The sequence below is a fragment of the Schistocerca americana genome, chromosome 3, assembly GCF_021461395.2.
Source record: "Schistocerca americana isolate TAMUIC-IGC-003095 chromosome 3, iqSchAmer2.1, whole genome shotgun sequence".
Lineage (NCBI taxonomy): Eukaryota > Metazoa > Arthropoda > Insecta > Orthoptera > Acrididae > Schistocerca > Schistocerca americana.
The window spans coordinates 850,716,043-850,732,058 of record NC_060121.1 but is presented as its reverse complement, the minus strand read 5'-3'; the positions used below and the strand labels follow the sequence as shown (position 1 = coordinate 850,732,058).

At 43.6% G+C, this 16,016-nt stretch overlaps 1 protein-coding gene across 1 annotated transcript in view; it reads right to left on the bottom strand.

Annotated features, from left to right (window-relative positions):
* LOC124606437 (serine/threonine-protein phosphatase rdgC) overlaps positions 1 to 3,272 on the bottom strand; it is a 1,241,896-nt gene extending 1,238,624 nt beyond the window's left edge. The window contains exon 1 of the mRNA XM_047138419.1: positions 3,035 to 3,272. Within this exon, the coding sequence (XP_046994375.1) occupies positions 3,035 to 3,272 (238 nt within the window). The remainder of the gene's footprint in view (positions 1 to 3,034) is intronic.
* Positions 3,273 to 16,016: the final 12,744 nt, after the last annotated feature.

Sequence of the window (16,016 nt, the reverse complement as noted above, 5' to 3'; positions counted from 1 at the left end):
ATATTTGGAGATTTGGGAACGTCAAGTTGTGAGGCGGTCTCCGTAACACACAAGAAGCATTATAGAGTCATCCTGATACATGGTCGCGCAACCAACATCCACACTTTTAGCAGATTTATTTGTTTTGTAAAGAAAAACAGCCTTTTTTTGCAGCGCTGAAATTTATTTCTCCCAGAAGCGTTTCGTCCTTTTCGTCTAAGGCGTCTTCAGTGGGATCTAGAATAGTATAGTTTTAAAGTTGAACTAAATAAGCCCTAGGTCACAATTTTTAGTCTTTTTGACCAGGTTTCAACACTTCTGTGAGTGCCTTCATCAGAAATTAAATATTTAAAGTGGCCTGTAAAAAAGTGTAAGTACGGTACTTGCATATTACGTATAAAATAAATACTTATTTTATACGTGACATGTAAGTACTGTCTCTTTCTTGTACTGTTAGTCAGTACTTGCACTTTTTTATATAAAACATTTTTTCCCATAAATTTGTACTTATGTTTAGGTCACTTTAAAAATTTAATTTCTGAAGAAGGCACTCATAAAAGTGTTGAAACCTGGTCAAAATGACTAAAAAGTGTGACCGAGGGCTTATTTAGTTCAACTTTAATTTATCAACGGTCACTGAACCAAGCACCCTTGTTTGAAACCCCCATATAGTTTCGATTCGACATGAATTATTTTTAGATTATAAACGTTTTTAGCAGATTATTTGGAGTCGGGTCGGAAGTCGGAAGTTCGCTTAGTTCAGCAGCGTAGTGGCATTGCTCAATGGGATTACAGTCACCTGACTTGGCTTTTATATCAGTACCATTATACAAGTAGAGGGTTCCTCGAACCTGTCTGAGACTATTCGGATGCAGTGGCCTGATCTGTTACCTTGCTGAGCACACACTTTGACTATAGGGTGCTGTAAGCGAGCGAACAGATGTATCAGTAGGTTCCTGTACTGTACACCACGAGAGTAAACGTAATCCAGACACTGTTTTATCATGTAAACGAGGATATATCGAAGACCTACAGGAATTATGCCATGATCGCAACCCCGCCATAAAATTTGCTGATGTATTCGTGCGCCAAAAAGTATTGCGACTTGTATTGGTTTTCCTTCACCCATGCTAATCTCTATGCGATATGACGCATGGAGATTAGAGGAACACTTGAGAGGCTGTAGTTTCTGCATCCCATAGTAACAAAGTGGTTCTGGATGATATGATTGCACACCGTCTGTTTGAAACGTTCCCTTAGTTCCTTTGCCTCGGAGCTTCCCTAGCGTCGGCCAAGTCCCACCATTGAAAACGGCCAGAGACCACGCACTCTTTAAGCCGTCCCCCCACGGGACGAGAAAGCTAACGTTAACGTTGACGTGGACGCGGACGAGACATCCACCTTAGACAGACAGCGCCACCGGCACAGGGGTGAACTGATTAATGCGATCTGCGCGTTCAGCGCTCTCCAGCGGCTGTTGTCGGCTTTATTGGGCTCGCAAACCACACAGTTCCGTTACGACATTGGACGCATGTAAAATATCTGCGTTAACTCTGTCAGCGATTGACGAAAAATACCGGAGAAAATCGTGAAGATGATTCTAGAGTCGTCGATGGCTTGACCAGCGAACTGCTGGCAGAGGGACACTACGTAATGCTGTACAACAACCTTAGGTGCATACTAGTAGAAGTTATTCGTTAACTCAGTAGAATATTCATCGCATTTTTTGTTTTAAATTGAATGTGCAGGAGGCAATTATATGAAATAAAATGCTCATAAAATCTGCACGGTTTGTGTCAGGACGTTCAAACTGCACGGTTGGCCGTTGGGTATGATAGGCACTAGTATGCGCCTGTATCGTTTGGTTTAGCGATGAAGCCCACATTCATTTGGATGGGTTCGTCAAGAAGCAAAATTAGCGCATTTGGGGGACTGAAAATCCCCATTTCCCGATCGAGAAGTCTCTTCAACGGGTGACTGTGTGATATGCAATGTCCAGTCACGGAATAATCGGTGTGATATTCCTTGATGACTCGGTGACTACCAAACGGTGTGTGAAGATTTTGGAAGATGATATCGTCCACATTATCCAAAGTGACCCTGATTTCAACAAGATGTGGTTCGTGCAACACGTAGCTCGACCCCATCGAAGCAGGAGAGTATTTGTGTCAAAATTTCATAGCAACTGTTCAAGTTTTTTTTAAAGAAGAGTATAATCGGAAAGCAAGCGAAAACTATTTAGCTGTTGTAAACTGAAAATACTAAGAGCATCAGACTTTAAATCTTGTTATTTGAATTCTACTGCTAGCGCAAAACCCAGCGGTTGAGTGAGTGCACCGAAGTGAGTACTTTTCTTAAGTTAAGGGATCGTTTCCTAAGAAAGGCGATAATCATTATATTTGTTACGACTAAATTCGTCCACATTTCTAACAAGAAATCTTAATACATCAGTTCCTCTTTTTTCTAAGGCAAGCGAACATGCAAACTAGTATATAACTAGTAAATAAAAAGAAGTAGTGATGTCGTGTAGCTTTACACTGTCGATAGATCTTTCTTTTTTTTAATTTTACGAATCGGAACGAGGTGTATTAACGCTACGACAGATAAAACAATACACACAGCTTGGGAAACAGGCACCTGCGCCTCTCTCCACAGAACATCTACAGAGGAACAATAGTGCCTCTGTAATTGATCTGAGGATAGGGCATTGAAAATGCAGGCATTCTCGGCGAGTTTGGTTGATTAAGTCGTCTCAGGTTATCAGGCGGGCCATGGCGTCATGTTGTTGCAACGTTTCGACGAGCTTCCCACCCTCTATCTTCAGGCGTAATATCGGGTTTACGTCCAGGAACAAACTAGACATAAATCTGACACTTCGCCTGAAGATGAAGAGTGGGAAACTCGTCGAAACGTTCCGACAACAAGACAGCACTACCCGAGACGATTTCATCAATGAAGTGCACACCGATACTCGACATATAGTCTTAACATTACGTACGAGCATGTAGACGGAGACCAGCCGTTCCGTGTGAGATGTAGACGGTCTAGTACTTACTCCTCTCGACCTTGGGCATGCTGAACTCGCTCTTGCGCGCCTTGCGGCAGCGGAACAGCGCGGCGAGCAGTCCGCTGGCGGGCGGACAGGCGCCACCCCCACCCTGCTGCTGCGGCTGCTGGTGGAGGGCGCTTTTGGCGGAGCTGGCGTCGCTGGCGTCAGAGTCGCTGTCCGGCGCGGCGCTCAGGCCCTTGGCGCGCACGCAAGGACACAGCCCGCGGGAACCCCCGCACCCCATCATGGCTGCTGCCGGATGCGAGTCTGCAACACAACGTGGCACCGAGGGACCCGTTAACCCACTCCACTGTCGCCACATGTGTAAAAAAAACATATGGCTAAGTCTCTGTAAGTCAGTCTTTATACAGGACGGATGAGGGACTTCGGTTGTTCAACATGAAACGTCAAATCAAAAACACCCTTGGCCGTCTATATCTCAAATTTTATTTTAATTATGCAACCAGTTTCGTTGTTTCACTACGCCGTCTTCAGGACCCCTGAGCGACGTGTTGGAAGAATTCAACATCATGTGCAGTCGACACGTAGGTCAAGGGACCTGAAGATGGCTTAGTGAAACGCCAAAACTGGCCCCACAAGTAAAATAAAATTTGAAATATAGACGGCTGAAGGTGTTCCTGACTTGACATTTTACAGGACAAAATCTCGACAGAAATACGCCGCCGAGGCTGTCCACTTATTAATAACAATTAAATTATTCCTGCACAACAGAAAATTACACTTGACAGTAGATAGTGCAGAAACTTCAAGTAACATCATCTACGTTGGGCCAAACGTCTTGCCGCAGTGGTAACATCGATTCCCGTCAGGTCACCGAAATTACGCGCTGTCGGGCTGGACTTGTACTTGGATGGGTGACCATCCCTTGTTGGCAAGTGGCGTGCACTCAGCTCTTGTGAGACAAACTGAGGAGTTATTTGATTGAGAAGTAGCGGCTCCGGTCTCGTAAACTGACATAAGGCCGGGAGAGCGGTGTGCTGACCACTTGCCCCTCCATATCTGCATCCAGTGACGCCTGTGCGGTGATGATGCCACGGCGGCCGGTCGGTACCGTTCATGGCCTGTTCGTGTGGAATTTTGTTGTAACATATAGGCTGGAGAACCACAAGGCAATTTACTTATAACCCTCTTATACATCTTGTACAGAACGTGTCTAGCGAGCAGGGTCGACATATAGTGCTGGACGCCGATGATACAGCACCTTATCAAAGTGGCAGGAATGTAACTCACATTAGATAGCGACGCCTTTGAACTAAATCATGAAATAGCGTGAAAGAAAGTGAAGCTCCGTGTTCTGGCCCCAGTCAGGCCAACAAGGCATAACCAGCCACCTTGCGGCGTGTGGTCAGCACACAGCTCTCGTGGTCGTTGTCGCGTTTCTTGACCTTTGAAACGCAACTAATAAGTCGAGTGGCTCCTTACTTGGTCTCACGAGGCTGGGTGCCCCCCCCCCCCCCCCCCCACACACACCTGTCCTCCCAACAAGGAAAAACAGCTGGCAGCAGCGGGAATCAAATTCGGGTTTTCCACATGGAAGTCAGCCACGCTGGCCACTAAGTTACGGAGGCGGAACTGGTGTTACTCTGAGAAAATAAAAATTGATTGTGGAAAATGTCAAACGATTATTTTTGCTGCAGCTGACTATTGTCATTCTGCGATTCCTGTTCCCTGTACAGCCATTGCCCATCAATGAGTGTATCTGGGTTTTTTTTAATTTTGTAGATAATTTCAAGTTATTTTTATGGATGTCTCTAATTTATATCCAGTTGCGTATTACACTTCTGAAGGTGTGAAGATGGTCATGCGACGATCGAAATAGGTCACCTTGTAATAAAGATGGCTTTGCGGTCTACACTGTTTTATAATTAATCGCAAACTATCAAATTCACTATCAGAAGGACGATCGCTTCCTCGTCTCGTGTCACTCGGTACAATATTTCGGCCTCAAAGTTGATACACGTTGTACTTCTCTGTTAAGTATAACTGAGCCACGTAACAAAGGTTCTGCACGCCTCTTCCAACAGCACCGTAGTTTAAAAGAAAGGAAATTATCAAAAGCAGCCAAAATCAAAATTTGAAAACCCATTATCCTTCCTATCATCCTCTATAACTCATGAGTCGACAGATGTAAAGGCAATATCGGAAGTACCACAGGGAAGTGTGATAGGACCGTTGCTGTTTACAATATATATAAATGATCTAGTAGAAAGCGTCGGATGCCCTTAAGGCTATTCGCAGTTGTCTTTACCAAAGCAGCAACGCCAGAAGATAGTAAGAATATGCAGAACTACCTGCAGAGAACTGGTGATTGGCGCAGGCTTTGGCAGTTGACCCTGAATGTAAATAAATGTAACATATTGCGCATACATAGGAAAAGAAATCCACTACTGTACAGCTACATCATCGGTGAAGAACAGCTGGGGACAGCGTCTGCCGTTAAATATCTAGGCGTGACTATCCAGAGCGACCTTAAAATGGTTCAAATGGTTCTGAGCACTATGGGACTTAACATCTTAGGTCATCATCCCCTAGAACTTAGAACTACTTAAACCTAACTAACCTAAGGACATCACACACATCCATGCCCGAGGCAGGATTCGAACCTGTGACCTTAAGTGGAATGGCCATGTAAAGCAGATAGTGGGAAAAGCAGACATCAGACTCAGATTCATCGGAAGAATCTTAAGGAAATGTAACTCATGCACGGAAGAAGTGGTTTATAAGGCGCTTATTCGGCCGATTCTTGAGTATTGTTCATTGTTCATCTATCTGGGATCGCTATCAGATAGAACTGATAGAGAAGATCCAACAAAGAGCGGCGCGTTTCGTCACGGGATTGTTAGGTTGGAGAGAGAGCGTCACGAAGATGCTAAACAAACCCCACTGGTAGACGTTGCAAGAGAGGCGCTGTGCATCACGGAGAGATTTACTACTGAAATTTCGGGACAGCACTTTCCAAGAGGAGTCGGACAACATACTACTTCCCCCCACATAAATCTCGCGTATTGACCACGAGGAGAAAATTCGAGAAATTATAGCCAGTACAGAGGCTTACAGATAATCATCCTTGCCACGCACTGTCCGCGAGTGGAACAGGGTTGGAGTGATCAGATAGCGGTACCGAAAGTACCCTGCGCCACACACCGTTAGGTGGCTTGCGGAGTATGATGTAGATGTACATGTACAGCAGCAGACACAAACCAGTCAAAATAGAGCGTTTGCTGAACAACGTTCATCGTTTGATTGCAGACGCACCTCCATATACGAGCAACGAATAGATTCGAACACAGTTGGATCAGCCAACCATCTTTCATGTCATGAAACGAAAGTCAGTCACTTCCTGTGAAACATCACTTACCATATAGCGATGCAAGGGGCACCAAATTTGTTATAAAAGTCAGTAAATTACTCAACGGACAGTATTTTTCAGTACAGGTATTTCGTTCATTCCAAGCAAGTGTCGATTCGTGACGTCATCGTCCAGACACGAGATAACTGTAATCTGAATCCTTTTTAGCATACTAATAATTTCTCTCAGGCGATAAAATTTTATAGATTATGAAATACAAGTTCTTGAAGTTTATTCAGAATCGTTAATGTTTAATTAGTCATTACTTGCCATGATTTATTTGTTTAATATAAAGTTGTTTTGAATGTTTTATGTATAAATAAAGAGTGTGAATTTATGTGAGGCTTTTACTTATAGTGCTAAAAGTGCATGTGTACAGTTCTCTGACCTATGTGGTGAGTTTTATTTTGTGATCTTGACCCGAATGGAGAGTAAATCCAGTTTCATTTAATCTTTACGTGGGATAGACACATCACGTTATTACAAAAGAGTCGTTTACTCCCCTAGCGAAAACTGAAACCTGCGCGCTCGATTTGAAACACGTTACACGCTAGTGCGTGATCGAGCTGTCCAGTAAATCGAGTACAATAGTTGCAAATGCTTTTGGACTTTATGCAAGAAATTGGTAAACTAATTTTGAGACAAGTGCTGATTTTGACAAAAAAATGTACCGAAAGTGTATTCAAAATATCGAGGTCCAGTTTTAAGTGAGACACGTATCACCTTGTTGATTACGTCGCCTAGCAACTCGGTAAAGCAGCTTAATTAATTTATTAGAACTGTTTGCGACGTAGTAAGGTCCATTACGCACACAAAAATTCATTGCCCTAGCGGGAAGGTGACCGTTTAATTATGTCCTTTATGGCTAATAAGTATTTTCTCTATCGTATCAGTAACTTTTGTAGTAAATATTACATGTCACCGTTTCCCCCTCTGTGCGGTTCGTAGCGATGCACTATATTCCCCTATTTCAAAATTATCATCAGTATTTAGCTTAAGTTTAGAATAGATTCTTCCTCCAGAGGGGTCTGTTGTACGCTTTCCCCGACTAACCGGTGTTATTTTCCTTTGGTAACGATAGCCTTGCCGGCCGCGGTGGTCTAGCGGTTCAGGCGCTCAGTCCGGAACCGCGGGACTGCTACGGCCACAGGTTCGAATCCTGCCTCGGGCATGGATGTGTGTGATGTCCTTAGGTTAGTTAGGTTTCAGTAGTTCTAAGTTCTAGGGGACTGATGACCACAGATGTTAAGTCCCATAGTGCTCAGAGCCATTTGAACCATTTGAACGATAGCCTTACTATAAAATTTCACTAGGCATTTGCGATCACGCTCAGTTATATCGCAGTCCAGTAGCCGATTACGAATGGGGAGGTTACTTGTGGATACCACTTTTGTAATGTGATCTCATAGAAGGAAGAAATTTCATCAACTCCTGGATCATCTGGATTTCATTCATAAGAACTTTCATTTTACATTGGAGCCGGAAAAGGGCGGATACCTCCCTTTCTTATACGTCATGGTTCATCGTAAAACTGACAGCCCCCGGTGACAGGCGAGCACACACACACGGATTGTACCTGCTCCGAGATCGACCAGCTCTTTTTTAACAAGGCATACTGCTTGAATGCGTTGGATCCATGCCTTTCGGAATTTCATGATTTCGGAAAAATATTTAAGTCAGTTGCTGTCTAAATAACGTCCGTGCGGGGTGTGGGGCGGCGGGTGGAATTATGTCAATTTTTTATGTTGTTTATATAAATGTTAGGTTTGTAGAATGTTAAACCAGTTCCTATTATGTAGAATGTTATTTATGCTGTCTTTCGCCGTTCTCAACACTGGCTCTCTAACTACAATTTTGGCAACCTCCGTTATTGGGCGGAGAACTGTAGGGCCCCCCTAGACAGGTCAGGCGTGCACTACACACCGGAAGCAGCTACTAGGGTAGCAGAGTACGTGTGGCGTGCACACGGGGGTTTTTTAGGTTAGAGGGACCCCCCCTTGGGCGAAACGATAAAATACCTGACGGCTTACCAGAGAGGACATTATCATCGTTGATAAAGAACGTCCGTCCTCAGAGACCAAAAACAGGAAAAGTTAACGTAATATTGGTAAACTGCAGGAGTATCCAGGGCAAGGTTCCTGAATTAGTATCTCTTATTGAAGGAAATAGTGCGCATATAGTATTAGGAACGGAAAGTTGGTTAAAACCGGAAGTGAACAGTAACGAAATCCTAGACACAGAATGGAATATATACCGCAAGGATAGGATAAACGCCAATGGTGGAGGAGTATTTATAGCAGTAAAGAATTCAATAATATCCAGTGAAGTTATTAGCGAATGCGAATGTGAAATAATCTGGGTTAAGTTAAGTATTAAAGGTGGGTCAGATATGATAGTCGGATGCTTCTATAGACCACCTGCATCAGCAACCGTAGTAGTTGAGCGCCTCAGAGAGAACCTGCAGAACGTCGTGAAGAAGTTTCGTGATCATACTATTGTAATAGGGGGAGACTTCAATCTACCAGGTATAGAATGGGATAGTCACACAATCAGAACTGGAGCCAGGGACAGAGACTCTTGTGACATTATCCTGACTGCCTTGTCCGAGAATTACTTCGAGCAGATAGTTAGAGAACCAACTCGTGAAGCTAACGTTTTAGACCTCATAGCAACAAATAGACCGGAACTTTTCGACTCCGTGAATGTAGAAGAGGGTATCAGTGATCATAAGTCAGTGGTTGCATCAATGACTACAAGTGTAATAAGAAATGCCAAGAAAGGAAGGAAAATATATTTGCTTAACAAGAGTGATAGGGCACAAATCGCAGAATATCTGAGTGACCACCATCAAACGTTCATTTCTGAGGAAGAGGATGTGGAACAAAAATGGAAAAAATTCAGAAACATCGTCCAGTACGCCTTAGATAAGTTCGTACCGACTAAGGTCCAAAGCGAGGGGAAAGATCCACCGTGGTATAGCAATCATGTACGAAAGGTACTACGGAAACAAAGAAAGCTTCATCATAGGTTTAAGAGTAGTCGAATCATAGCTGATAAGGAAAAGCTGAACGAAGCGTAAAGAGAGCAATGAGAGAAGCATTCAACGAATTCGAACATAAAACATTGGCAAACAATCTAAACAAGAACCCTAAAAAGTTTTGGTCATATGTAAAATCGGTAAGCGGATCTAAATCCCCTATTCAGTCACTCGTTGACCACGATGGCACCGAAACAGAGGACGACCGAAGAAAGGCAGAAATACTGAATTCAGTGTTCCGAAACTGTTTCACTGCGGAAAATCGTAACACGGTCCCTGACTTCAGCCGTCGCACGGACGCCAAAATGGAAAGTATTGAAATAAACGATATCGGAATTGAAAAACAACTGCTATCACTTAGTAGCGGAAAAGCATCCGGACCAGACGAGATACCCTTAAGATTCTACAGTGATTATGCTAAAGAACTTGCCCCCTTTCTATCAGCAATTTATCATAGATCGCTGGAAGAACGTAAAGTACCTAGCGACTGGAAGAAAGCGCAGGTCGTTCCCATTTTCAAGAAGGGTCATAAATCAGATGCGAATAATTATAGGCCTATTTCGCTTACGTCAATCTGTTGTAGAATAATGGAACATGTTTTGTGTTCTCGTATTATGACGTTCTTAGATAATACAAATCTCCTTCATCATAACCAACATGGATTCCGCAAACAGAGATCATGTGAAACTCAGCTCGCCCTATTTGCCAAAGAAATTCACAGTGCCGTAGACACTGGCGAGCAGATTGATGCCGTATTCCTGGACTTCAGGAAGGCATTTGATACGGTTCCGCACTTACGTTTAGTGAAAAAAATACGAGCTTACGGAATATCGGACCAGGTTTGTGATTGGATTCAGGATTTCCTAGAAGAAAGAACACAACATGTCATTCTTAACGGTTCAAAATCTGCAGATGTGGAGGTAATTTCGGGAGTACCGCAGGGAAGCGTGATAGGACCTTTATTGTTTACAATATACATAAATGACTTAGTTGACAACATCGGTAGCTCCGTGAGGCTATTTGCAGATGACACGGTTGTCTACAAGAAAGTAGCAACATCAGAAGACTCGTACGTACTCCAGGAGGACCTGCAGAGGATTAATGCATGGTGCGACAGCTGGCAGCTTTCCCTAAACGTAGATAAATGTAATATAATGCGCATACATAGGGGCAGAAATCCATTCCAGTACGATTATGCCATAGGTGGTAAATCATTGGAAGCGGTAACGACCGTAAAATACTTAGGAGTTACTATCCGGAGCGATCTGAAGTGGAATGATCACATAAAACAAATAGTGGGAAAAGCAGGCGCCAGGTTGAGATTCATAGGAAGAATTCTAAGAAAATGTGACTCATCGACGAAAGAAGTAGCTTACAAAACGCTTGTTCGTCCGATTCTTGAGTATTGCTCATCAGTATGGGACCCTTATCAGGTTGGATTAATAGAAGAGATAGACATGATCCAGCGAAAAGCAGCGCGATTCGTCATGGGGACATTTAGTCAGCGCGAGAGCGTTACGGAGATGCTGAACAAGCTCCAGTGGCGGACACTTCAAGAAAGGCGTTACGCAATACGGAGAGGTTTATTATCGAAATTACGAGAGAGCACATTCCGGGAAGAGATGGGCAACATATTACTACCGCCCACATATATCTCGCGTAATGATCACAACGAAAAGATCCGAGAAATTAGAGCAAATACGGAGACTTACAAGCAGTCGTTCTTCCCACGCACAATTCGTGAATGGAACAGGGAAGGGGGGATCAGATAGTGGTACAATAAGTACCCTCCGCCACACACCGTAAGGTGGCTCGCGGAGTATAGATGTAGATGTAGATGTGATTATCAAAACGTGAAGCCTGTAATTAGAATTCCTAGTGCCCACTTCATCTGAGAATACACTTATAGTTACAGCTTATAGCTCTGATGAATTAGGAGATTGTCTGGGATTTATAATCAAAAACGGTAGTGAAAAAACGTAATGTATTCTGAAAGTCACAGATGAAAACAAAAGAATCCACACAATCTAACTAACAGAGCAGTTCAGAGTCTAATGCGCTGATGCAACTTTAAATGTCCAAATCAAATGTTTAAATGAATGCTCGCCACAATTTGATGATTAGGTTCATCAAACGCCACGCTAAATAATGGTAGAATGTTTGTCCCGTGGCGGCATGTGAAAATACGACAATACGCAAACTGAAGATCGATAATTAAAGTCATCCCAGAATTAACACTTCACTCGAAAATGATTTCATGGTTACGCGTATCCCGAGTAACTTAATACGGCATCCGAGGCTGTTTCTAGCAATGATACCGACGCGACGCGACTCCCGACACAGATGGCGTGCTATTCAGCGTCTGGAGAGAACTGGGGCCTTGCTACCTCGCGCAGCGTTCTTATATATAAAGCCGCGGTGCGGACGGCTAAGGGAACGCCTGATCAAATCGGCTCTCCCGACTAGCCGCTGGGCTAGTAATGCACCACATTAAGTTACCGAATAAATCATAGCTTCTTTTGCTGATGGCTGATGAAGCTCTCAATTTAAATGTGCATTCAGCACACAGGTAAGTAATCATAATATAAGTCTGACGTGGCTAAATAAAATATTTTGGGCGAGAGAATTAATTTAATTGCACTATATGCAGTAGACGAGCTCTGAACCTGCCCTTTGGAGATACGCTATCGCTAAAGTTTTATAGTTATTCAAATGAAACTTCTCACATCTTTATGGTTATAGCGGATCTCCATTCTACTTAAATACAAACATCTTAGCCTTATTTATTAGCCTACTTAATCTATCTTGCTTCCTTAAGTTTTAAGACAAAAACCAGAAAATTATGAATTTCAACTAAAATCTTAATTTGTGAGATCCAAAGTTCTGTTTCTATTAAATTATTATTGAAAAGGAATCTAAGTATAAATTTTTAAATCTCTAACTCTTTTCTGTTGGGCCAATGATTTTTACAGAAAAACGTCCAAATTTCGAAAATGGTTGAAGTTATTGAACTGATATTCAACACACATTAATTTAGTATTACTCCTGACATGATAGAAACATTTTAGGTTATTTACTTGATTTTTAAAGTATTGCGCAACATTTATGACGTCAGAGCTAGTTACAGCGGACTGGCTGGCACACAATGGAAAGACTGATGTGCATTTATTACGGCGTGAGTAGGCTTCTTCCCTACAGGGGAGTCATGCGAAATTTGTAACTGGACTGAGGAATTCTTGAATGGGAAGACGTAGCATGTTATTTTGTACGAAGAGTCGTCGAAGTATGATTCTATTAAACAGTTATAAGTATGTTACGGTAAACGTGAGGTAAAGCTCAATAACCACCTAGAATTAAGAATCCTAAAATAAGTATTCTAACCTGCTACAGTCTGACTCAGTGAGAATATGGAGTAGTTAAGACGCAGATATTGTGTGTTGTTTGTAAGTTGCTTGGTTCAGATTCTCATATAAGTATCATGACTTGGAGGAGCTGGACAAAAATATGAGAACACAGCGAGAAACTCGTGCTTGAACATAAATGCAGATGTCAGTCAAGCGTGCTGTTTGCGCTGTAGTATTTAAATACGAACGGCAGCGCTGCAGTGTCTGTAATACACTGCAAGTGTCAGTCGCGGTCATGAGAGTGTTCTGTGTAGTTGTGAGTGTATGATGTCGGGGCTCAGTGTATTCCAATGTCAGCAATTGGTTGGTGCCCCTGTTGGTAGTTGCTTCCATACCCAAGGTAGGGAAGTCTCTGGCGTTTCAACAGGCACTGTGTCGAAGGCTTCTCCTGCATACAGGGATAGTGGAAAGACATTATTGGCTAAGACACAACGCGGACGGAAGTGTAGGTGTGACAGTAATCGCGACAGACAAGGATTCAGGAGATGAAAAATGAGGGGATGACAGTTGCAAAACTCATTACAGAGCTGAGTGTCGCACTCGCAAACACTGTCAGCACTGAAACAACACAAAGGGAACTCTATAAACTGGGAATTGAAGGATGAGTTGGAATTCTAGCACCTCCCATTAAAGATGAAAATGACCATTACAGGCAAACGTGGTATGGAGGCCGCAAAATCTAGATTATGGAGCATTGGAAGAAAGTAATTTAGTAGTCTGAGTCTTGCTCCACACTATTTCCAACTTGTGGCCGAATTAATGTCCCTACAGTGTGACATGGCCAACGTGATGATTTTTGTTGTGTCTAGACAAGACAGCCTAGACACAATGAGAGGAAGCCGAAAGGCACGCGCTAAGCTAAAGCTGGATGGCGTGAGGTCTGAAACAGGATACATAATGAATGCTATAAAGAAAAGTACGTAGCTGCTGGAATACTTAACTTTAATCCATCCTTTTGGTACATCTGGAGATTGTGGCGATACAAGTGAGACTCTTTAGATACATGCAATGTTACTAATGGTGCCTTGCTAGGTCGTAGCCATGGACTTAGCTGAAGGCTATTCTAACTATCTGCTCGGCAAAGGAGCGAGGCTTCGTCAGTGTAGTCGCTAGCAAAGTCGTCCGTACAACTGGGGCGAGTGCTAGTCAGTCTCTCTAGACCTGCCTTGTGGTGGCGCTCGGTCTGCGATCCCTGACAGTGGCGACACGCGGGTCAGACATGTACTAATGGACCGCGGCCGATTTAAAGCTACCACCTAGCAAGTGTGGTGTCTGGCGGTGACACCACAATTTTGGCAATCGTATTGTGGTATTCCACTGGCCCCATGGCCACTCTGCAAGACCGCTTCATTGCCAACGAATATGTGACCAGTTGATGTATCATGTACAACCCATGTACAATATTTGTTTACCAGTGGTGATGTCGTATTCCAAGAGAACACGTCCCCTATTCGGACAGCTCACATCGCCCAGAACTGGTTTTGTGAGCATGAGGACAGATTGTTGCATCTCCCCTGGCCACCACTGTAACCAGATCTCAATGTTGTTGAGCTTTGTGGTCACCTTTGGAGAGAAGGGTACGTCATCGCAATCCGTATGCATGGTCGTTACCTGAACTTGTCATTATTTTGCAGGAAGAGTGGTATACGAGGGTTTCCCAGAAAGTAATGCACCGCATTTTTTACTTAAATAATTATTTATTGAACATATTGAGAATTACACACATGAAAGAACGATGATTTATCTACACACCCTATTTTTCCACGAAATCTCCATCCTGTTCCTTGGTCTTCCTCCAGAGCGAAACAAGGGCGCTTATGGCCAATCGATACCAATCCTTGTCCTGGTGGTGGAGCCAGTGATTCACTGTGTGAACTTACTTTGCTGACTGACAGATGCAGCGCCAAATGCCGAGTCGTAATGCGTCTGTCCTTGCGAATGACGTCAGCTCGCCGCAACATGTCAGGTGTGACAGCCGTGGATCGTCTCCTCGACCGCTGTAAATCGAGGAACTCAGCCGAACCACCTTCTGATGGACTCACTCACCCTCCTTTCCCAGCGACTAGCTGTACTTCTGTCGACAGCAGATGGTCCAGAGACTTTCCACAAGCGTTGGTGAATATTTCCCACAGTTCATTTCTCTGCAGTGAGAAAGTCAATGACGACACGTTGCTTGTAAAGCACATCACCCAGAGACGCCATTTTGAAACAGTCCTGCGCCTACGCTATCTATCGGAAGTGGCGGGAACTTGGCGCGCACGCTCAGGAGACTTCAAATAATACATACGTAGCATTTCGCATCCGTAGCATTTTCTTCGACTGAGGAAAAAAGTGCGGTTCATTACTTTCTGGGCAACCGTCGTAAGATCTCCTTGGGAACCACAGAGAATCTGTATTTATCCATCCTGAGGTGCCTGGAAGTTGTTTTGAATGCCAACAGTTTTCCTACATCTTATTAGACACGGGAATGTACTGCGTCTTTCATGTGTCAATATTTTTCTCCGCCACCTGTAGCTTTCGGGTGTTGCCCTTAATTCATTTCTGGAAAGTACGCAGGTGATTCTTTCTGAAAATCTGTTAGTCCAATTCCTCTCATACCATTCCACGCTCAACTAGTAGTTCACCCTCAGTAACCTTGACGTTGACTGTACACGTGGCTCTAGCTCCCAGCAGACCATTGTCATTACGGATGTAATTTCATCGAGTTTCTTATTTCTAAGCTGTTCCCTCTTCAGAATATCAATTACACCTAAGGCTTTGTTATCTTATGCAGATCACTGCATATGAACGATTAAAATTGGTAAACAGTTTGCCGGCCGCCGTGGCCGAGCGGTTCTAGGCGCTTCAGTCATGAACCGAGCGACTGCTACGGTCATAAGCTCGAATCCTGCCTCGGGCATGGATGTGTATGATGTTCTTAGTTATGTTTAAGTAGTTCTAAGTTCTAGGGGACTGATGACCTCAGATGTTAAGTCCCATAGTGCTCAGAGCCATTGAACCATTGAACCATTTTAGGTAACAGTTTGTGTCAAAATCATGGGCGTGAAAGCTTGAACACACCCACTAAGCTAGGAAAACGGAGAGAAGGAGAGAGAGAGAGAGAGAGAGAGAGAGAGAGAGAGAGAGAGAGACAGAGAGAGAGCACTTGTTTGTGTGTGTGTCTCCGTGTGCGGACGG